Below are 21775 nucleotides of genomic sequence, written 5' to 3'. Positions count from 1 at the left end.
GACACCTTCCACTAGCCCAGGTTGCTCCAAGCCCTGTCCAACCTGGCCTTGAACACTTCCAGGGATGGGGCAGCCACAGCTTCTCTGGGCAACCTGTGCCAGGGCCTCACCACCCTCACAGCCAAGAATCTCTTCCCAATATCCCATCTAACCCTGCCCTGTGTCAGTGGGAAGCCATTCCCCCTTGGCCTGTCCCTCCAGACCCTTGTCCCAAGTCCCTCTCCAGCTCTCCTGGAGCCCCTTTAGGCCCTGGAAGGGGCTCTCAGGTCTCCCTGGAGCCTTCTCTTCTCCAGGTGAACACCCCCAGCTCTCCCAGCCCGGCTCCAGAGCAGAGGGGCTCCAGGTCTCAGAGCATTTCCATGGCCTCCTCTGGACTCATTCCAGCAGCTCCACAGGTGCTGATTTTCTGCTCTTTGGTGGGTGCTTTGGGGTCCCAAGGGATTCCCACATCCCCCACCCAGGTAGTGCTGCAAGGATGGCACCTCTGAAAGGAGCCTGGGCAGGGCTGGGAAGCCAGGGATGAGGCATTCCCAGTCCCTTGAGCCTGCAACCACCTGGGAGAGGAAGCTGGAAAGCACTGTATGTATTACCCACTGCCCCAAATAAATCAGGAAACTAATTCATGATTCCACAGTCCAGCACCCTCCAGAGAAACCCACACACCACAAATAGGTTCTCAGTTTTTATTCTTTTATCCCAAGTTAGCAATTACTATTTTCCTCAGACAGCTTGCCTTAGGGTAGCACCAGGCTCCCTGCTGCCTGCACAGCCACCCTGGCAGCAAGGAATGCTGGTTAACATCCTCTTTAAGGAATTGCCTCCTCAGGGAAACACTGTTCTAGAAAATTCCCACCCCAGTGTCCCCTTTTCTGCTTTCACACCCCTTGAAGCCTTTACACCTGGGCTCCTGCAGCACCTTTTCTGGGGCCTCTCCTTTTCCTTCACTCACACACTGCCCCATCTTTCCCCTTTCCCCAGGCTCCCAAGCACTACAATCTATTGGATGGACCATCTTAACCCCTCCAAACCCATGTTTTCCACTCTTAAGACTGAGCAAAGCCCGACCTAAATCTGTGTAGTCTCCTTCCAGCCGTGTCCTGCAAAGCCCACCCAGTTCTAAGGCACTGCTGAGCCAGAGCTTCCCTTGCTCTCCAGGTGCTCCCAGGCCCTTTCCCTGAGTTTTTTGAGGTGGTTTTGCCTTAAATTCAAGGGACACAGTATTGATAAACCTGCATAATGCAGCTAGAGGCACTGCCAAGGCAAAGGAGGCCCCATTCCTCCACTGACAGGGAATGAGAGGCAAAGCACAGAATACTCTTCCCAGCACAACCTCCAGAAATTCTGAGGAATTTCCAGGGATGCTGCCTTAGGAGAATTAGCTCCACCTCATCAAAATTCTTCAGGATGAAGCTCCTGCAGCTGGCACTGGGTGCCATGTGCACTATGGCATTTGCTAAAAATGACACAATAGTGTGTTGTGATGGATTTAAGAGTTAAATGTGAGCAGAAAGCAGCACCCCCAGCACACAGGAACTGCCAGTGGGGCAGGGGCACAGCAGAGAGGGCCACACCTGCCTGGTTTGGGACAGTGGGTGCCCCGAGGCTGTCCCAGGAGGCAGAGACCCCCCAGTCAGAGCAGATGCCCTTGTTACACAGGCAGACCAGCTCTCAACCCTGCCTGAGGGGACTCCTCAGGCAGCTCATCAGAAGGGGTGACCAGCTCAAAGGATGGAGCCAGAATGGATTTTTGTATTTTGGCATTATTTTTGGACCAAGGTCCAAAAATCAGAGGAACAGTTTCATCCTCTTCCCCAAGAGACTTTTCTCAACTCCTCAAGGCCATCACTCACAGACCTCAGGTTTTCATTGTTGTTTTCCCCCCCCTCAAAAGACTCAGTAGTAAATGGGAACAGAGTTGCTGGAAACCATTTTACACCAAAGTCCCTGTCACCAGAGCCCCTGTGGTCACTCTCAGCTCCCACAGGAGGGACCTCTTCCTGCACTGCCTGTCCTTTGAAAATGCCCTGCCAGAACTATTTCAATGAAAGGCAGGCAGTGGTGAGGACCAAAGCTTTGCACCACAGCTCCATCTGGGATGTGGTTTCTTGTGCCCATCTCCCATGGGGGACAGAGCCATCCCTCAGTTCCTGCTCTGCTGCCCTGGCATTCTGCTGCTTGCCACAGGCATGGGAAGCTCAACAGTCCTGAGCTCTTCCTTCTCTCTAATGCACTTCCAGGGGAATATCTGCCTTGCAGCCACTGCCAGCGCTGGGATCTTGGCATGGACAAACCAGACCAACAGCCTCTGCTGCAAAGTGGCTACAAAGCATTTACCACAAAAACAGGCTTTTGGGGATGGAATAACCAGGACAGGGTTAATTTTTAGAGTAGCCAGGAGGGGCATGACCAGGACCAGGAAGTTATTCTGTACTACCTCCTGCCACATAGAGGGGCTGGGGGAAAGGGGTGCCTTTTAGTCAGGGGGGTAAGAATTGTTCACCTCTCTTGTACCATCTGTTGTTAATATTGTTGCTGTTACTATTTGTTTTCTTATCTCATTGCTGCTCCCAGTAAATTGTTCTTATCTAAACTCTTGATCTGTACCCTTTGTGCCTCCAATTCTCTTCTCCAGCACACCACAGGAGGAGGGAATGAGCATGGTTGGGAGTGTTTCAGGGGGAGCAGTAAATTGGGGAATTCCATTCCTAAACTACAACATGTGATCCCAAACAACCCCTGAGGAGGGCAAAAATCTGAAGAGAACCAGGGTGGGCTGGCTGAAGGAAGAGGTTTTGAAGCCCAGATCTGGGATGGCAGTAGAGCAGACTTTCCAACTAGGGACAGAGCTTCACTGCAGCTCAAAGAGCCAAACTTTACAAACTTCACTCCTCCACAACAACCTGTCTTCCTTATGGCCTCAGATACATCCTCTGTGCCAATCCACGTGGCACAGGAGGAGCCAAGGACACGTTTCAGAGATGGTGAGGAGGTTGGGATGCATAAAAGGATAATTAATTGATTGCTGTGTGTAACTGCCAACTTTCTAACACCACACAGACCTGAACAACAAGGGCTGCAGCAATCTTAAGGCAGGTAAAATCTCTGAGCTCAGAGCTTCTCCTCCTAACCCAAACCTTCCGGCATGAACAAGGATCCTGGGAACCCAGGCAGCACTCAGGCCCAGGATGCTGCTGGCTGTCGTCTTCTGCTGCCCCTTGTCCTCCCACGTGTGTTCTCTGGTGGCCCAGCCCTCCTGCCAGGCCCCCTGGCTGTGGTGGTGCCCGGCAGAGCCGCGGTGCTGGCACAGCTCCCGCGCTCCTTCAGCTTCCGGGTGGAACAGTCACCCGACGTCGGTGTTCCTGCGGCCACCAGGAAAGAGAGGACAGTCACCCCTTGGTGGGACAGAGACATGAGGGGACTAAGGGTTTTCCAAAGGGAAAACCAACCAGAGGGCACGTAAGGACTAGTTAGAGCCCAGCCCTGGTGTGTGTGCACTGGTTGGGACTGGCAGCGAGGGGTGATCATAGAATCATAGAATAGATTGGGTTGGAAAAGACCTCCAAGATCATCGAGTCCAACCCCTGATCCGACTCCAATTACTATATCATGGCACTAAGGGCCATGTCCAATCTCTTTTTAAAAACCTCCAGGGATGGTGAATCCCCCACCTCTCTGGGTAGGCCGTTCCAATGCCTGATAACCCTCTCTGTAAAGAATTTCTCCCTAACATCCAACCTAAACCTCCCCTGGCAGAGCTTGAGCCCATGTCCCCTTGTCCTACTGTTGGTTGCCCGGGAGAAGAGACCAACCCCCCCTGGCTATAACCTCCCTTCAGGGAGTTGAAGAGAGTGATGAGGTCGCCTCTAAGCCTTCTCTTCTCCAGACTAAACAACCCCAGCTCCCTCAGCCTCTCCTCATAGGACTTGTGCTCAAGTCCCTTCACCAGCCTCGTTGATGTCCCTCAGTGCCACAGCCTGTCCCTGTGGATGGATGGCAGTAATTCCCACTCACCCTCCTGCTTTGTTATGGCTCCAGCCAGCTCGGCTCGCTCTGCCCTGGGGCTTGGAGCCTTTGGAGGTTCTGAGTCACAGTCTGCAGAGCTTTTCCTGAGGACAAACCAAAGGGAAAAATCAGCGTTAGGAACAGGGCAGGGAACAGGGAAAACCAGGCTGCACTCAGCCACTGCTGTCTGCCTGCTCCCTGCAGCTTCCAGCATCCCAAAAAGAGGGTGACTGTCTGTGGCTGGGACAAGTTCCTGTCATCAGGAGAACAGGACACAGGCTTTGGGAACCACTTCCCAAGCAGCTCTGACTACTGAGCAGGAGATGCAGGAGCCATCTCTCAGCCTGGGCCTCTCAGCAGAGGATGAGGCAGAGCCCCAGATCTGCAGTGAGAAGCACGAGAAAATGCCTGCACCAACTTCAGAGCCTGGAGCCTTCCCTGAATGAGGAGGGATTGTTGGGTCCCTCTCAATTACCATTCCAAGCCATCAGAAACCCATCCAGCCAGGCCTTCCCTTGGCACAACAGCCCCTTCACCTGCCCAGAGTCCTTCCCTCCTTACCCATCTCTTCCACACATTCCTCCAGCACAGCTGACAGCTCAGGCAGGCTCAGGGACTTCAGGGAAGGTGGCCACCCTTCCAGCACTGCAAGGACAGAAGCCACACAGTTATTCCATCTGCATGCTCTCTGTGACACAGAGCAGAGACAAAGGGCTGGTGTTGCTGGGAAGCATCCACACCCAGAGTGGCTCCAGTTTGGAATTTTGAGTCACACGGGAAGAGTGCTGGAACTGCCCATGCCAAACTGAGGGGGTTTTCTGACAATTCTACCACTTTGGAATTTAGGTTTTTATACTGTCTGGGTCATATTAAAAATCTCAGAGATTAAGTGGACAGAATTCAACAGGATCTCTGTCTTACTTTTAAAACAGGAAGCAAAGAGCAGAAAGAAGTGTGTCATGGGCAGCAGGACCACAGATTCACAGACTGGTTTGGATTGGAAGGGACCTTAAAGACCATCTCCCTTAAGGGACCTTAAAGACTCCACCCCCCTGCCATGAGCAGGGACACCTTCCACTAGATCAGGCTGCTCTAACCCCATCCAACCTGGCCTTGAACATTGTCAGGGATGATTTGCTAACTCCTTGCAATAAAGAGCTGCTGGCCAGGCCTACCTAGAGATGTACAGGTGTTTGCCCCACAAACTGAACGGGACAATCCCCCAAACTGGGATAGGGAACCAACCACAGTTTCTGATTGAGCCCCTGCTCCAGTGCACAGTGCAGTGACACACCCAAGGTGCAGCCAGAGGCCCAAGAAGCAGGGCTGTCACTGAACACCTGTCTTACACCTCTGCATTTCTAACCACAAGCACTTGCCAGATCCCTAAACTTCCCACTTGCTGAGAACCAAAAGTTGCTGTGAAACTGCTGCAGTTAAACTCCCAACACCCCGAGTGCTTTAAACGCTTCCCCCGAGCACGTTTTACATTCAGTGCAAGGGTTTGGCTGCTCATCCATTTCCAACTCTCTGACTTCATCCTTTCATCAAGGAAAGACAAGCACGAGGCTGGCTCTGGGGCCTCCTGTTCCCCCCTCCTTGCACCCATCTCTGCAGTTTGGGCTGTTCCTCACCTGGGCGCTCGCCGGGCCGCCGACTCTCTCCGGTGTCGGGCACTGCGCTGCCCACCCGCTCCGGGGCGAGCCGGGAGGACAGTTCTGCCTGACAGCTCCTGCCAAACAACACACAGCCCATCAGCAGGGCACAGGGACTCCTGGCAACAATGCTCTGTGTGCTCCTACAGCCTGTGTGGGGTGCCCAGGGACAGCCTCTAAGGCCCTGGGTTACAAACTGCTCCTTCCTGGAGCCAAAGCTTGGGGTGCTCATCACTGTGCCCCATCTCCATCCACAGCAATCTCTGCCTCATTCATAGAGGAGCTGAGGGGGGACAAGAGAAGGAGGGGCTGGGGTGAGCAGGAGGAAGCCCAAGCCAGGGGTTGTGCCTGGTTGGTGTGAGAATCAAGACTGATCCAAGGTTTTTAATGGGCGAAGGAAGCGACCTTTGGACAGGCATCAGAAAGGCACAGAAGTTCTCTGGCTGTCATCACCATCCCATCAATTCAAGCAGTGTATCCTCAGAGCATGGCAAGGCCCTTCTACAAGGGAGCCTCAGCTCCTCAGTCAGGGAAAAAGCCAAGCTCTGCCTCTTGCAGCTGGGAATATTGCTCTGCTGTCCTGGATCCAACCCCAGCTCAGTGAGCACACCCTACTCCCTGCTGGGCTAGAGTTCATAAGCAGCAGGATTAATTGCACTTCCAAGGATGTGCCTGTTCTACCAGTGGACAGAACAGGGCCTGTGACAGGAGTCCAACTGGGGCTGAGAGAAAAGCACCACAAAGTCAATAAAAAGGTGTCTCAAGAGGTGGGGGTGAATGGACAGGGTAGGATTTTCTGCTGGTTGTCAGACTTGCAAGGAAAGTGTTCTTCACTAGCCAGGGCAGGACACTGTGAGCCCTCTGAAAGGGTTTGGAAGTTAACTCCTTTCTGCATTCACCTGATCACCAAGGTATACCCTGGGTAAGCACAAAGCCCTCAGCCTTTTGGTTCCTTCTAGTTGAAACAGGAGCACCCAGCACTCCCAAAAAGTCAGGCCACTTACAGCTCGTACATCTGACTAGGGCTTCACATCTGCTCCCATGGCTGTGGCTTTCCACTAGGGAAAGTCAGGCAGGATCCAAAATGGGTTCAGATTCCGTTCCCAGTGAGCTCTCCTGCCTTACCCTAAACATCACCTGTAAGACTGCCAATATGACCCCAAACCCCATTTCCCAGTAGCCTCAGTGTCATTTCCTGGGAATGACTTACTTGATCTGATCCAGCAGCACTCCAGCATCCTTGGTCATGGCCTGAGCCTCTCGGAGCTGGCACTGGATGGCATTCCAGGTCTCATCCCGCTCCATCAAGCAGCTCTCAGCCACTGCACGCAGCTTCTGCTCCTGGCACACCTGGCCCTTCATCACCTCCACCTCTTCACACCTCTGCAGCAGAGCGGAACAGGGGATTAGGCTGGGATTACTGCACATCACTCTCATTCCTGCCACTCTGGCACGGCTCTGAAGTCATTTGAATGGCTTAGGCAACACCAGATGGTTCCTTTCCAGTGGGAAAGGAAGCTGGATAAAGCTTGTACACTGAGTACAGGTTCTCTCCACACCAAGCCCAGCCCCAATTCCACCTTCCTCTCCATTTACAAATATATTCATTAGGGCAATTTTCCCAAACCAACACAAGTCTGTTCACTGATGGCTGCACAACTTCACCATAAAAATGACATTGCTTGAAAAGAGTAGGGATTCATTTCCTGCCCCTGGCTCCTATGGTTCTCAGTTGGATGGGAAGCAGATACAAAGGCTTCACAAGCATGGAGCACAGAGGATAAGGAGGACCCAAGGAAATAGCCTGAAGTTATGTCAGGGGAGGTTTCGGTTGGATATTAGAAAAAGGTTCTTCCCTCCAAGGCTGGTTGGGCACTGAACAGGCTCCCCAGGTCAGTGGGTACAGCACCAAGGTTGCCAGAGCTCAAGAAGCATTTGGACAATGCTCTCAGGGACAGGGTGGGATTGTTGGGGTGTCCTGGGCAGGAGCAGGAGTTGGACTCAATGATCCTGATGGGTCCCTTCACTCAGCATATTCCACGAGCTGATAAGCTGTACCTGTGCTGTTATCTGACCAACTCGACACCAAGTGTGTCCACTAAAAGTTATGGCCCGGGGTAAGGGAAAAGACATTAGAGGCACAACACAAAAACACACCACCAATCACTTTTTGCAGCGTGTGAGGCCCTGATCAGGTCCCAGCAGGCTCACCTTGTGCAGCTGAATGGCCAGTTCCTGCATCTCGGCCTCCAGCCGATCCGCGTAGGCCAGTTCCAGGGCGTCGCTGGGCGGCCGAGCGCTGCTGTGCCAGCGGGCGATGGCAGAGGTCATCTTCCTCTTGGGTCCAAACAGCCTGGGGGACAGTGCAAACCCTCAGCGACCAAGCCCTGCGCCATCTGTCTCTAGGCCAAAAGGGAGACTGAGGGGAGACCTCACTGCAGGCACAACTTCCTCGTGAGGGGAAGAGGAGGGGTGGGCACTGATTTCTTCTCTGTGGGGACCAGGGACAGGACTTGAGGGAATGGCCTGAAGTTGTGTCAGGGGAGGTTTAGGTTGGATATTAGAATGAGGTTCTTCACCCAGATGGTGGTTGCTCACTGGAAGTTTAGGTTGGATATTAGAATGAGGTTCTTCACCCAGGTTGGTCACTGGAACTGGCTCCCCAGAGCAGTGGTCACAGCACCAAGGCTGAGTTCAGGAAGTGTTTGGATGATACTCTCAGGCACACGTGTGACTCTTGGGGATGGTCCTGTGCTGGGCTAAGGGTTGGACTGAATGATGCTTGTGGGTCCCTTCCAACCTGGCATATTCTGTGGTTCTGTGAATAGCACGAGTGTGCTACAGCCAAGAACTAGGGGGTATCAAAATTGTGTAGAGGCAGCCAGAAGAGAGCAGCACTCACTAGCTAAACTTTCCTGGCCAGGTTGTGCATGGTTTGTAAGGGTAAGAGGAGAACACCATGACAGACACTCACGTGATGCCTATTTCCTTCAGATCACTCTCTGTGAGGGTCAGGAAGATCCGCAGGTCAACGTCTTGCTCCTCAAACACTTGCAGATACTTCAGGCACCCAATCTGCTCAAGGAATGTTGCCAGGTCCTGCAGCCCATCCAAACCAAACTTATTTATACCCTCACAAACAAAAAGTATTACCATTTCTCTTAATCATAAGTATCTGCTTCCTCAGGCTGTTGTAACACCTTCCTGGGTTCCAGCAGCAAACACAGCTTCCCCTGGTTCCCTGCCCTTTTCCACAGCCACACAACAGGGCAAGACTGGACTCTCTGCTGCAGCCATGGCCTCTTCTAGCAAGTGCAGAGAAAAATGACACACTAACAGCTACCTCAGCCCACACCACTGCTAGGTTTGGTAGCACACCCACAGGCCTGAAAGGTCTAGAAAACCCCTCCAAGCAAAAGCAACACCTAAGTAAAAAGTTATCTGTACAAGAAATTGCTGTTTCACAAGCATTTAAGTTTGGGCAGAGGTTTGGAATCAAAGGTGTTTTGGTGACAACTTCCCTTTTATCCAAGAGAGCAGCTTAGGCAACGTTGGAAAAGCCTCCCAGGCCTGTTACAGTGACACAGGCTGTATGACTGACTGCGTGCAGTTACCTGGGGCCCTGTGTAGGCAGGGGGCTCAGGAAGGACCACGTGCTGAGCAGAGCCCCCAGCCTTCCCTGAGCAGTGGCTCCACTGGCTGTCACTGTTGCTATAGCGGTTCTTGACCTTAAAGCTCTTGGCTTGTTTCCGACTTGGGGGACTGTTTGCATGGTCAGAGTCCTGGAAAAGAGAAAACACCCACAGAACGTAAAGGTCAAGGAGGAGTGTGCAAAGATGTCAGGGTCACTAGTACAGACTCCTTCAAGACCTAAGGGCACTTCTATACATCAGCCCCAGAGCTGCCTTGAGCCATGTGAGCTGTGAGTTTAAAACAAGGAATAACCTCCAACCTCTTCCCCTTCCTTGGTTTTCTTGTCCCTGTAGTAGTACCTTTCCTCACCTCCCACGGAAGTAGAGTCACGGCAGGCTGTGTAAGGGTGACAGCACTGGCCAAGCTGAAGGCAGAGAAAGGATATTTGAAGACCCTACCTCATTGCTTTCCAAGGAGCCTTCACTGCTGACTCCCAGGGCTCTGGTCAGGCATTCGCTGCTGCTGCTGCTGCTCCTGATGGTTCCCAAGTTGTTGTTGGAGAAAACATTATCCTCTGTAAAGGAATAGGAAAAAAAATGTTTAAGGTCAGCTTCAACTTCTTACATTCTGTTTTTGCTACACAATTGCCAGCAGAACTTCCTGGAGGTGTAAAGGAAGGAGAAATCCAGAGCAAGGCTTCGCATGCAGCACTCATCACACAAGATAACCCTGAGGCAGAAATATCACATCTGATCCCAGATGTTAATCTTTCCCCAAGTCTGTTTAGTACCACAGACACCACTGGACACAGCCTTGCTCCATCTCCTTCACACCCTCCTTCAGATTATTTGTACAAATTGATGAGATCCCCACACTGAGCTTTGTCTTCTGTAGCTAAACCATCCCAGCTTTCTCAGCCTTCCCCCAGGAGAGATACTGCAATTTCAACATCTTAGTGGGAAAGGAACGTGCAAGCCAAGGGCTGGACTCACATCCAGGTGTGCACTGCAAGCTGGACCATTTTCTCAGACAGTGACCTACCCCGGCTGCTGCTGCTCTCCACATCCTGCTCGTTGATCGGAGAGGTGACGTCCCGGTTCCGGATGTCACCTCCTTCACAGCTGCCATCGTCACTGAAGGTCACGTAGCCCTGAGGGGGGACCTGCTCTGTGTGCAAGAGGAAGGGAGAACACACTAAGATTAGGATACAAGTTAGCAGGGAGGCTCCAGCAGAAAATACAACCACTCAAGGATTTCAAAACAAGAGGCTGTTTTCTCAACTGGCAGGTTTCATTCTGGAAGGCACAGAAAGAACCTGAGAAATGCAGGTGCTCTCTCACACAACCCCATAGCAGCTCTACTTCCATAGTTGCATTGAAAAGAAGTCAGAGGAAACAGCCTCATAACAGAGATGCACCTTAGATAGCAGCTTAAATAAATAACCCTCTTCACACCCAAATTATCAAAGGGCAAAAACATCTGCTCAAGAGAGCAAGGTGACAACTGTGTCCCATCCCCAGCCCAGCACACCCTGCAAAACCAACCCTTTTGCAACTGTGCTAAAACACCAGGAGCATCTCACTGCCATTTAAGAAGCTCACAGTATCATTTTGATACAGACAGTGCCTGTGGGATAATACATATCTGTTTTTGAGAGAAGGAACTGATCTCTGAACATCCTTTTGAAGTCCATATCCTTTGTTATTTCAACCAGGTAATCAACCTGACAAATACCTGTGACACAGGAATACAAACTTTATACCACTGCATCCAGGGATTGAAGCCTGAGTTGGTATTGTCTGTCTCTTGGCCTATTGCAAAGGTTTTGTAATCTCATTTTTAGCAGTATTTCAAGCATCAGGGAAGGCAAAAAACCTGACAGGTCCAGGAGCAGTGAGTTCACTTTCATGATCAATGATTTCCTGGCCTGTGTGACCACTTCCTCTGTCATCAGCTTGAGAAGGACTCCAGCTTTTGAGCCTGCCTCAAAAAGGGAAGCTGGGAGGGGAGCAGTCATTGAGGTAGGAGCAGGGAAGTGTCCCACTCATCAATATCCAGCCTTGACAAAAGAATTCAAGGGGTTTTCTTTCTAAACCAGAGATTGGACAGCCTTGTATGATGGTGTTTACTGCCTCTGATCTGTACAAAACACACATGAATCCCAAACGAAGAGAAAAAGAATTGCTGGCCCAGAAAGACCTCAGAGGACTCTCAGTCAGGCTCCTGACTCTTCTCACCATAGCAAGACAGCTTCTTGCACCCGATCCCAACTGCTGTGATCTTTGCCAAAGCCTGGGGCCCATCATGGATGCTGGGACCCTTCATCCTACGAGCAGGTCTCTGTCTCTGGGGAGTAGAACATGATTCATCTGAGGAACTCAGCTCTTCATATTTTCCTGTAGTTCAAACACATGTTGTTAGCAGCACAGTAAGTAATTTACCTACTTAATTTGCTACTGGTCCTGAAAATGCAGTTGAAAGAAAAAGGAAAATGTTAAAGAGGGAGGGTGAAACAACTAAACTAGGTCAGAAAAGGGACAGCAGACAAAAATTGTTGGATTCATGACTCTTCCATCCTCAGAAATTCTGGAATTTCCAGGATAGACCAACTAGCACTACCCCTTACACACAGTAATATGCTTTCAAAACATCAAACACCTCACTTCAGGTTCCATCTCAAAATGAACAAGGTAAAACATCTGTTACCTGGACCCCTGCAGAAGACCTTGGGCACTGGGGCTGCATGCAAATCTATCAGTCCCACAATCTTTGGATGTCCATACTTCATGGCCAGTGTCCGTGCTGTGGCTCCAGTGTTATCTCTGACATCTGCCTTCACTCCCTGCAGAAAAAATACCTGTTTAAATGCACATAGCAGAAGGCACTATATAAAAAAACCCCAAGGACTGTCTTGGTTCCTCCCTCAGAAATACAGGCTCACCTTTGACAGACAGTTCAAGCTCCACTGATACACTGATGCCTTTCTATTTATCCACAGTGTCCCCAATCCCTGAATGCCAAATAGCCCAGGTATATCCATTTTGTGCATGGGGAACTTGTTTATCTGAGAAGTGTTTTGTATTGCTGCCTCCTTCTGGTGGGAAGTTGGACAACTTAAATGGGATGTTAAAACCAAATTGTTTAAGAGGCATGCATGCTAATAAAGCTTTGGAGGCAGAAGATGCCCACTAGCCTGAGCATGCAAGCCTTTAAACACAGTAGAAAAACTACAGCTTTAGTTGTTTCCTAATTCAGTCATTATTCAATTAAATCTACAATCAGGCCTCCCTCTTGTTCTTGCAAGGCCAGTGTAAAATCACAGTACTAGTCTGCAGAAAACAGATGCTTTGAAAGCAATGCTGGAAGTCTGAGACTTCTGACTGTCATCAAGGATCAAACATAACACTGCAAAAAAGGCTGGTGTCAAACTTGATGTTCTTCCTCTGAGGGCTGGAGGCAGAGACTTTCAGCTTTCCAGAGAACTGTCACAACACTTACATGATTGAGAAGGTACTGAACAATTATCTCATGGCCAGAAGCAGCTGCTTCCATCAGAGGTGTATATCCATACACTGGCTCCCTAGAGAGAGAACAAACACATGGACTGGGATAATCACAGCTGGACTGTGCTGCAGTTATTGCCATACCCTAACAGAACATCTCCATCCCTCAATCTTTGCTGATCATGAACTGTCAAATACTGGCTGTTCTACTGCACTCTGGTCTATCCCAGAAAAACTCCCCGTGAGATTCAGTGTTACTTGACTGGCTGCACAGCAACAGATGACTCTTCCAGCTGCAGATCTGCCTTCCAGAGGCAAAATCAGTTTTGCAGGAGCTAATAAAGTATGAATGTCTTGTTGACCTCAAGCAATTCCATGTGCATAAATGGAATACAGCAGTTCCCAAGGCACGGGAATGCACTGCACACTTCAAAAATCAAACTGCACTCTGAGTATATAGAGAATTCAACAGGAACACTTGCAAAGTGCACTTGTGTTCAGAAGGCATTGCACCTTTTGCTTTCAGAGTTCAGCTCATATTTACAAGCAGTAAATATAATTTCTCTTGATCTTAGTAATAAATAAACAGTGACCACATGGGCAGATCACCATTCAGTGTACAGTTTGTCCTTGTATCAGTCGTGCCACACGTCCTAAGGTACAGAGGAAGATAAAAGTCTGTGTTGGAGTATTTTTATGGGCCAACTGCAGCTTTCACATCTAAATGAGAAATGACAATAAAATGACAGATTCCTCCTTACTTGCAGTTGGCGTTTGCCCCATTCTCCAGTAAGAACTTGACCATCTGCTGGTGCCCAGCACTGGTGCAGTGGAACAAGGCAGTCCAGCCATGGATGTCCTTCATCTCCAGCTCTGCACCTTGCTTCAAGAGAAGAGACAATGTCCTTTACTGCACCCCCTCTGCTTGGGCTTTTACTACCCCTCTGTGCTGGGATACCAAGAGTTTAAATCCCTGCGCAAAGCTGAACTCACAACACAACACAACATTGCAGCTTGTGGACAGTCCTACCCCGAGCATTTAAACCACGTGCTGTGGCTTTACCTGTTTCTCATGGGATACACACCTGCAGAAGGAAGTAAGCCACACTCTCGTTCCCACAGCTGGAGGCCAGCATGAGCGGGGTCTGGCCCTCCGGGGTCGGGATGTTCACGTTCACTCCTGCTTCCAGCAGCAGGTGCACGATGTTGTCATGGCCAATGTAGGAGGCATACATGAGTGGAGTCCAGCCCCCACGGTTCCTCTGGTTTAAATCCAGGTCTCCACTAAATAACAGAGGAAAGAAATCAGCTCCTCTTGCTACCATCGTTACACTGAAGCCTGCATGGAATTCCTTCCAGCTCTAGCACAACTTCCACCAAACCACAGATTGATGGAGCGGCTTGGGTTGGAAGGGACTTTAAAGACCATCTTGTTCCACCCCCCTGCCATGGGCAGGGACACCTTCTGCTAAATTACTAAGGAAATAATTTTAATCAGCAGACTTGCCCTTGAAACTTTGTGCCCCAGAACCCTTTGGGAGTTCCAGGGACGTGTCCCTGCTGCACTGACCAGTGCGGCAGCCAGGGAGAACCACACCTGGCAGAGGTAACCCCAGAGCTGTGCCCACCCCAGCCCCTCTCACCGCTGGATACACTCCTGCACCACTTCATACTGCCCAACGGAGGAGGCCGTGTGCAAGTCCAGAGGGACATCCAGCTCTTCCCGACAGATCATCCCGACCCCGTGCCACATGGACAGACTGCGGCTCAGCAGCTCCGACTCGCTGGCTTCGTCACTCAGCTCCGACATCCCGCCCTCAGGAACCAAAGCAAAGCACAACATTTAGCTCCTGACCCCCATTTTCCATAGATCAAGGCATCACCCACTGGAGCTACAGCTCCAAGGTGCCACAGGCTTGGAAGGTGAGGTCAGCTCAGAGCTGCGGGGTTTCAAATTCCTACCTCTACTCTGATCCACTCCTCAGCCCGAGGCAAGAACAGCTGCTGAGATTTTGCTGAAAGTTCTCTCTTGCTGCAGGGGACTCTGGGATTCAAATACACTGGAAAAATAAAAGGCAATAATGCTAAACTCCACATCTTTCAAATCCTATATTAAGATTTCAGAAGCACTGGCTTTATTTCCTTCCCTTCTAATCCGAACATGCCTAAGGCAGCTTTGGATACCCTCATCAAGACAGGACTAAACACCTATTTAAGATGCTTAGTGTTATACAAAAGGATGTAACTCTTGCTCTGCATGTTTTATAATGCAAAGAGAGAATTAAGAATGCATGTGTCAGACATTCCTGGGTTTTTTCCAACTGTCTTATGTTACAGGATGGCCCTGCTTAAATTAAGACACAGTCACTAATAATGACGACTGCCCACTGCTCCCAAAAGTGGTTCATGTCACCTAAATAGGGTTCACACTTCACTGTCATCAGGTTGTAAGGAGAATGTTTCTACCATTTATTGTTTCAGCTCTTCAGATGCAGCCCAGCCCTGTCTCTGTGAATTCTGGAAATTGCTGAAGCACTTGGAGCAGCAGCACCTGCCCATTCATTATGGGACATGCCCACCATTCTGCAGACATAACCTGATTACACAGTTCCTCCAGATCCAGCACTACCTGCAAGGTTTATTCCCAGCCTTAGGGAGCAATCACAGATTAATCACTATAACCACTATAACCACTCACAGGAGTGCTCTTGTTTGGCACTTCATAAAGAGCTGTTCAACACAGCTGCATCCATCAGCTGAGGGCTTCAGCTGCAGCTCCAGGCATAGAATCCTGGAATGGTTCAGGTTGGAAGGGACCACTGGAAATCATCTCCCCCAACCTCCCTGCTCAAGCAGGGTCCCCCTGAGCACATTACTCAGGGCCATGTCCAGTGGGTTTTGAATATCTGCAGGGAAGGAGATTCCACAACCTCCCTGGGCAGCTTGTTCCAGTCAATCCCATGGAAGTGCTTTCCCCTCCCTGTAGTGTCATTGCCCACCATGCAGCATTTCTGGGCTTTGCTTGGTCCCACTACATATTCTGCTGGGCAGCTAAGCCAACGTAAAGAGGTCTTTCTTCTTCCTGATAATTTCTTGACAATTTAATTCCTCAGATTGATTCACTCTGGGGTCAGGCAAATGCCAAATCTGGCATTGGGGAGGAATAAAAGAGAGCAGAAACAGGCTTTTCAGGAGCAGTTGCTCTTTAGATTCCCTCAGCTGTAACATTTCAAAACCATATTTATATTTTCTGATCAACTGTGAGTCTTTGTCTTGGAAACACCAAGAAACATAAGAAACCACCTTTAATTCCCACCTCTTCACTCCACACCCGGATCCTTTCTCTCACACCTTCCTTTTCTTCCCCTCCTTCAGCTTGTTAAGACTACAAAAGCACCATCTATTCTACTTAATCAGCTGGTGATAAACATTTCCTTCCTTAAGATATGTGCAAAAGCACTTATTTTACTTAATAGCAGCAGTTTGTATTACGCTGGGCAACCCAGAGCTCTCAGGCAAGAATATGCAGGGCAGAGCACAAATGAAAGGCCTGAACACCTCAGAACCAAAATACGAAGAGATAGAAGTGGATTTAAGTTGCTCGTAAGGAGGAAAATAGAAATGTTTCTTACTGCAACAGATTAAAGCTGCTCCTGGAAGGCAAAAAGGCATGAGAAAGGAGGTAAAATCCAGGGTGGTTTGCAGAAGCATATTCAGATGCAAGTGAAACTCATTGTCTCTGCAGCCCTGCTTATTAATTGGATACATTAATTATAAACCACAGAGGTGTTTGGTGTTTGTCAGAATCAGCCCCACTCAGGTACAAGTTACCAACACAACCTTGGTGAGGTGATCACAGTCAACAGGGCAATACTGACAGGACAGACAGGTTATGCTGGACTTCAGAATATTCAAGGCACTCAGCCTCACTCCTACCACCTGCACTGTGCCCTGTCTCCATCTCTGCTTTTTTATTGTTTTTAAACTCTGAGATTTCACCTCAGACTGAACTGGAGCATGATGTCAGCTCTGTAAGCACCTGAGGACAGTGGAGCAGAGTCTACAGAACAACAAAAGTGATCAGAGCCCTCAGGGCTGAAATGAAAAGACCTGGGTGAAATAAAATCAGGGTTGTCTGGTCTGAAAAGGAGATGCCTGGAGGGGACATGTGACACCAGCCTCAAATACACAACTGGCTGCTGCAGAGAGGATGGCAGCAATAATCCATTCTTTGTGGCCAGGGTGAATATCATGGAATCATCAAATGGTTTGAGCTGGAAAGGACATTAAAGCTCATCTCCTTCCACCCCTGCCATGGGCAGGGACACCTTCCACCATCCCAGGTTGCTCCAAGCCCTGTCCAACCTGGCCTTGGACCAACCACCTTCCAAGGATGGGGCAGCCACAGAAAGACTCAAGTCATAGCATGGAAGATTTCAGCTAAACCCCACAAAAATCCTTGTAAAAGTACACTCAAGAGTACTGGGGGAGATTCAGTTACTAAGAATAAGCTTGACAAAGACCTCCTGAACGTTTACAGGCTGTTCTTTTGCTTTGGGGCAGAATAACCAAGGCAAAGTTTGTTAGAGCCCTTCCTCAACCCTGTTATCCTAGTTTCAGCTGGAACACAGTTCATTTTCTTCCCAGCAGCTGATGCAGGGCTGTGTTTTAGATGCAGGATGAGAATAATGCTGGTAACACACCGATGTTTTCGTTGTTGCTGAGCTGTGCTTACCCTAAATCAAGGCCTTTCCAGTTTCCCATGCTCTGCCAGCAAGGTTCCAGAGAAGCCAGGAGGGAGCATGGCCAGGAGAGCTGACCTGAACTGGCCTGAGGGATATTCCATAGCACAGGACATCATTCCCAACACATGAACTGGGGAGGTTGGCTGGGAGGGGCCAGTATTCCTTGGATATGGGATAGGCATCAGCCATCAGGTGGTAAGCAACTCTGTTGTGCATCCCTTGTTTCTGTTGGATTTATTTTTTCATTATAATTACTATTATCATTATATTTTATTTTGCTTCAATTATTAAATTGTTCTTATCTCAAGCCATCAGGTTTTTTGCTTTCTTTTCTGATTCCTCTCCCCATCCCACTGAGATGGGGAAGGGAAGAGCAGCAGCCTTGAGCTTATTCACCAGTTGGAGTAAGCCATGACACCTGTGAGGCTGCTGTTATTATTATTAAATTTACTCCATCAACACCCAGCTATTTATCAGGATCAGAACTCTACAGAGCTGAGGCTCAGAGTAGGCAGCAAACCCCACACTGACAATTCAAACCCCACAATTCAGAGATTGCTGCTTGAGCAAAAAGGAAGGCAGAAAGAAACCCTAAACAATATAAACTTAGTACTTAATGCACCTTTTTGGAGGATAAGCCTAAGGAACATGAGACAGCAGATGGAAAGTGATGGAAGAGCCACAATAAAATAAATGAGAGGTGATCTGAGAAGCAACTGAGGCAACCACTCCCCAGCACAGAACAAATCCAACTCTGCTCAGCAATCAGCCCTCACCAGCTCAGCTGCACTGGTTCTGCTCAGTTCTTTCTCTCACATGCCCTTCCACAAGCACAGTGACACCCACAGGGGTCTTTCTGTCACAAAACACACATGACTCTCAAGACAGCACAAGTGTGGAGGTTGTTGGAGCTTCCAATTGAGCCATCAAGCTGATAACAGAGAATCATGGAATCTCATGAGCTGGAAGGGACCCACAAGGAGCATCAAGTCCAACCCCTGGCTGTGCACAGACACCCCAACAACCCCACCCTGTCCCTGAGAGCGTTGTCCAAATGCTCCTGGAGCTCTGGCAGCCTTGAGCCTGTGCCCACTGCCCTGGGGAGCCTGGTCAGTGCCCAACCACCCTGTGGGGGAAGAACCTTCTCCTGAGATCCAACTTGACCCTGCCGTGGCACAGTTCCAGCTGTTCCCTGGGGTCTCGTCCCTGGTCACAGGGAGCAGAGATTGGAGCTGCCCCTCCCACTGCCCCTCATAAGGAAGCTGCAGATCCCAATGAGGTCTGACCTCAGTCTCCTTTTCTCCAACTGATCACACCAAGTGCCCTGAGCTGCTCCTCAGACCCTTCACCATCCTCACGTCCCTCCTTTGGACACTCTCCAATAGCTTTAGAACCTTGGCACCCAGAACTGCTCACAGGACTCGAGGTGAGACTACACCAGAGCAGAACAGGAACATGCTCCACTTCTGCTCCTTAGTTCTATCTCCCCTAAAAGCAGCAACAACCTATTGGAGGGAGTTAGAAGCCCTGTTACCTCCCTGTACAGGTACAAAGAGTTGTTACCAGCTCAGCCACAACAACAAGAACCAAAACATCTCATCTTTGCACTGCTGACACACATCACAGCTGCAGGAACCACATCAGGTTCCAGACCATAGTGGTGTGACAGAAAGCGTTCCTGGACGCATCACACCTGGGTTCAATTCTACTGTTGAAAATACACCAAGTTTTTCATCTTTTAAAGCTTGGACTCAACGATCTTAGAGATCTTTTCCAACCTTAGTAATTCTACCACGAGCCTGGCATTCTCGGGCACGTTAAAGCACACAACACAACCTTAGAAAAACGAGATAAGAGGCACAAGAGCACTTCAGGCGCAGCGTTAGGGAGCACATATCCCATGGCAGGGGCTGTGCCCAAGGCAGCCGGACACGGCACCGCCAGGGTTGGGCGCGGGCCCGGCGCGGCTGGAGCTGCCACACCGGCCGCCCCACGGCCGTTACCGAACGTCTCCCGGCAGACGGTTCCCAGGCCCGTTGATCGCGCACCTCCCCCGAGGCCCTGCTGGGAACGCGGTCTCAGCGCCGCGCGCCCGGCTCAGCGAGCGGGTCAGAACCGCTGAGGCCCGCTGAGGCCCACCGAGACCGGAGAGCGCCCGGAGACAACCCCGAGGGGTTCCCCCGCTCAGCAGCGACCCCTCCACCCCTCACCTGCCCCGGTGAGCGCCCCGCCGGAACTGGCCCCGCTCGCGCAAGGCATGCTGGGAGCGCCCCGCCCGCCAGCGCTGCGGACTACAACACCCAAGAGCCCCCGCGGCGCCGGGCCAATGGGAGGGGCCGTGCGAGGGGCGGGGCGAAGGGCGGGGCGAAGGGCGGCCGAGGGGGTTGGGGCTGGCGGTTGTAGTGAGGAGTCGTCGCGGTCCCGCGGTCCCTTGGCGCTGCCGCTCGGCCGTGCCGCTCGTCCCGACTGCCGGCAGTTCGCTGTGTCCGCGGCCCGGCCCCGGGCCGGGGCTGAGCGGGGCGGTGGGTGCTGTGAGTGAGGGGAAGGGAGCGGGGCCGCGGGCGCGGGAGCCGCGTTGCCATGGGGACGGTGCGCGTGCGCCGCGCGGCCGCCATTGCGGGGGCTCTGAGGGGGGTCCCCCTGGGGTCCCTCACCCCGGGCCGTCCCTGGGCTGTGACCGGGCTGCGGTGGCTCATCCCCGGCCCCGTGCCCCTGAAGGCAGCCCTAAAACCAAGCTCTGTCTTCCACCACTGCCTGTGTCTTCTCAGCTGCTCCCTCCCAGCGACGCTGTCGAGGTGAATGTGACAGCAAACGTCAGTTCTAGTGACACGGAAAGGCTCAGGATCTTACGTCTCAATTGGAATCATAGAGTCGTTAAGGCTGGAAAAGACCTCGAAGATCATCAAGTCCAACCTAAGACCTAATAACCTCCATGCCCAAGCTCTCCAGAAAGTGCCTGTTGTGCTTATTGCTGACAAGTCTTTGTTTTAAACACTGCTTGCTCCCACTGAAGACGAGCCGTTTGCTGACTGATAAGTCAGATCCAGCATAACATCCATAACTTTGGGATACTGACCTCCCAAATAATCACAGAGTACCACACCAGGCAGTTTATTTTATCCTCATGGGACTCCTATTTTCCTTAACATCCTCTGCTCACTGCCAGAGCACTCTACTCCAGCCATGGAAGTTTTCCTCCTCTTTACTTAAATCAAATTCAAGGGTTGTCCCAACAAAACCACTGTGTGGATATGGACTATAAGGTATTTACAGAGGCAATTGCAAGTTATAAACATCCCAGGGCATAAGCTGAGTTTAACCTCATGTTTTGAGGATTTTTATTGCCTACGTCAATGCAAATAATAGTGACATCACTTGAACAGTTATTTCAGTCCTCAACAACACACAACCTTTGATGATCCTTGGGAGTTTCTTCTGATTCTGGGTCTTCTGTGATTCTATGGAACCTCTGAACCTTTCTTTCCCGAAAAGAAATCATTTACTCTCATGTTTAATTGCCCAGAAAACCATGCAATTGTAGCATAAAATGTAAAGGTTTTCAGTGAGGATTAATGATCTGATTTCTTAGTACAGCTACATCCCCTTCTGTGTTCTCTCAACTCCTCATGTACATCATGGAAAGAATCCACTTTAGAAACACTTTGAGAGGTCAAAATCCAAGAACATGCCGACTCTCAACTATTTTTTGTTTAAAAATCCAGTGAAAACAATAGCAAACACAAACCAGTATTCAAGGCCAGGTTGGACAAGACTTGGAGCAACTTGGTCTGGTGGAAGGCATCCCTGCCCATGGCAGGGGGTGGAATGAGATGAGCTTTAAGGTCCCTTCCAACCCAAACCACGCTGGAATTCTGTGACTCTAGGATCATTTTATCTGTCATTTGAGCAGTGAGGAGAGGAACGTTAGGGAAATAGGGAAGACAAGTGAAATCCAGCTGAGAGCAGAGATGTCAGCCTGTCTTTGGTGTGTTCCTTCCCTCTCCATGCAGGCAGAACATGGGAACATGCTTTAAGAGAACACAGTTACAGCAGTCTGGCTAAGAACCCCAAAAAGTACTCTCTAAATGAGAGGCTCAGCTGCCTCTGGGGTGTGTGTGGTAAGCAGGGCAGAAAGCTCGTGAACCTCTGAACTCAGGTGGGAAGGAACAGCTCCAAAAATGCAGATTGTATCATTCCCTGGGAGTGCTGAGAATTCCACTGCCCTTACTGCACGTGC

The 21775-nt window shown here is 50.4% G+C and overlaps 2 protein-coding genes across 11 annotated transcripts in view; one reads left to right on the top strand and one right to left on the bottom strand.

The window, feature by feature from the left end:
- Positions 1-669: 669 nt before the first annotated feature.
- ANKS3 (ankyrin repeat and sterile alpha motif domain containing 3) lies at positions 670-19861 on the bottom strand. Of its 3 annotated transcripts, none has more exons than XM_064672576.1 (18): positions 19749-19861; positions 14756-14853; positions 14437-14609; positions 13879-14077; positions 13555-13676; positions 12789-12870; positions 11997-12132; positions 11528-11686; positions 10332-10457; positions 9749-9864; positions 9272-9439; positions 8632-8756; positions 7869-8010; positions 6868-7040; positions 5637-5734; positions 4564-4647; positions 4012-4106; positions 670-3359 (listed from the first exon to the last, which is right to left on the bottom strand). In XM_064672576.1, the coding sequence occupies exons 1-17, from the start codon at positions 19795-19797 to the stop codon at positions 4024-4026; spliced, it is 2133 nt and encodes a 710-aa protein (XP_064528646.1). In that variant the 5' UTR covers positions 19798-19861; the 3' UTR covers positions 670-3359; positions 4012-4023. The 3 variants fall into 3 exon arrangements, with proteins under 3 accessions (XP_064528646.1, XP_064528648.1, XP_064528647.1); XM_064672578.1 differs by lacking the exon at positions 19749-19861 and adding an exon at positions 19317-19501; XM_064672577.1 differs by lacking the exon at positions 19749-19861 and adding an exon at positions 17529-17550.
- The window catches only part of DNAAF8 (dynein axonemal assembly factor 8), a 92678-nt gene continuing 90650 nt past the window's right edge, over positions 19748-21775 (top strand). For 5 of the 8 annotated variants that reach the window (XM_064672574.1, XM_064672572.1, XM_064672573.1 and 2 more), the window contains exon 1: positions 19912-20069. The gene's annotated coding sequence lies outside the window, so the exon portion shown is untranslated. Of the gene's footprint in view, positions 19757-19911; positions 20070-20779; positions 20802-21775 lie in introns of those variants that run through there. The other 3 variants (XM_064672569.1, XM_064672568.1, XM_064672571.1) reach the window with 3 other exon arrangements.

The sequence above is a fragment of the Pseudopipra pipra genome, chromosome 16, assembly GCF_036250125.1.
Source record: "Pseudopipra pipra isolate bDixPip1 chromosome 16, bDixPip1.hap1, whole genome shotgun sequence".
Taxonomy (NCBI): domain Eukaryota; kingdom Metazoa; phylum Chordata; class Aves; order Passeriformes; family Pipridae; genus Pseudopipra; species Pseudopipra pipra.
Note: the sequence above shows the minus strand (reverse complement) of the source record. Positions and strands in the feature narration are given on the sequence as shown.

Excerpts from the sequence above, each read along its gene's own strand:
- ANKS3 (XM_064672576.1), bottom strand. The coding sequence starts at position 19,797 with ATGCCTTGCGCGAGCGGGGCCAGTTCCGGCGGGGCGCTCACCGGGGCA. Across the intron at positions 9,865-10,331 it reads GGAGAGCAGCAGCAGCCGGG|AGGATAATGTTTTCTCCAAC; the intron begins GTAGGTCACTGT and ends ATTCCTTTACAG. Across the intron at positions 4,107-4,563 it reads GGAATGTGTGGAAGAGATGG|GAAAAGCTCTGCAGACTGTG; the intron begins GTAAGGAGGGAA and ends GTTTGTCCTCAG.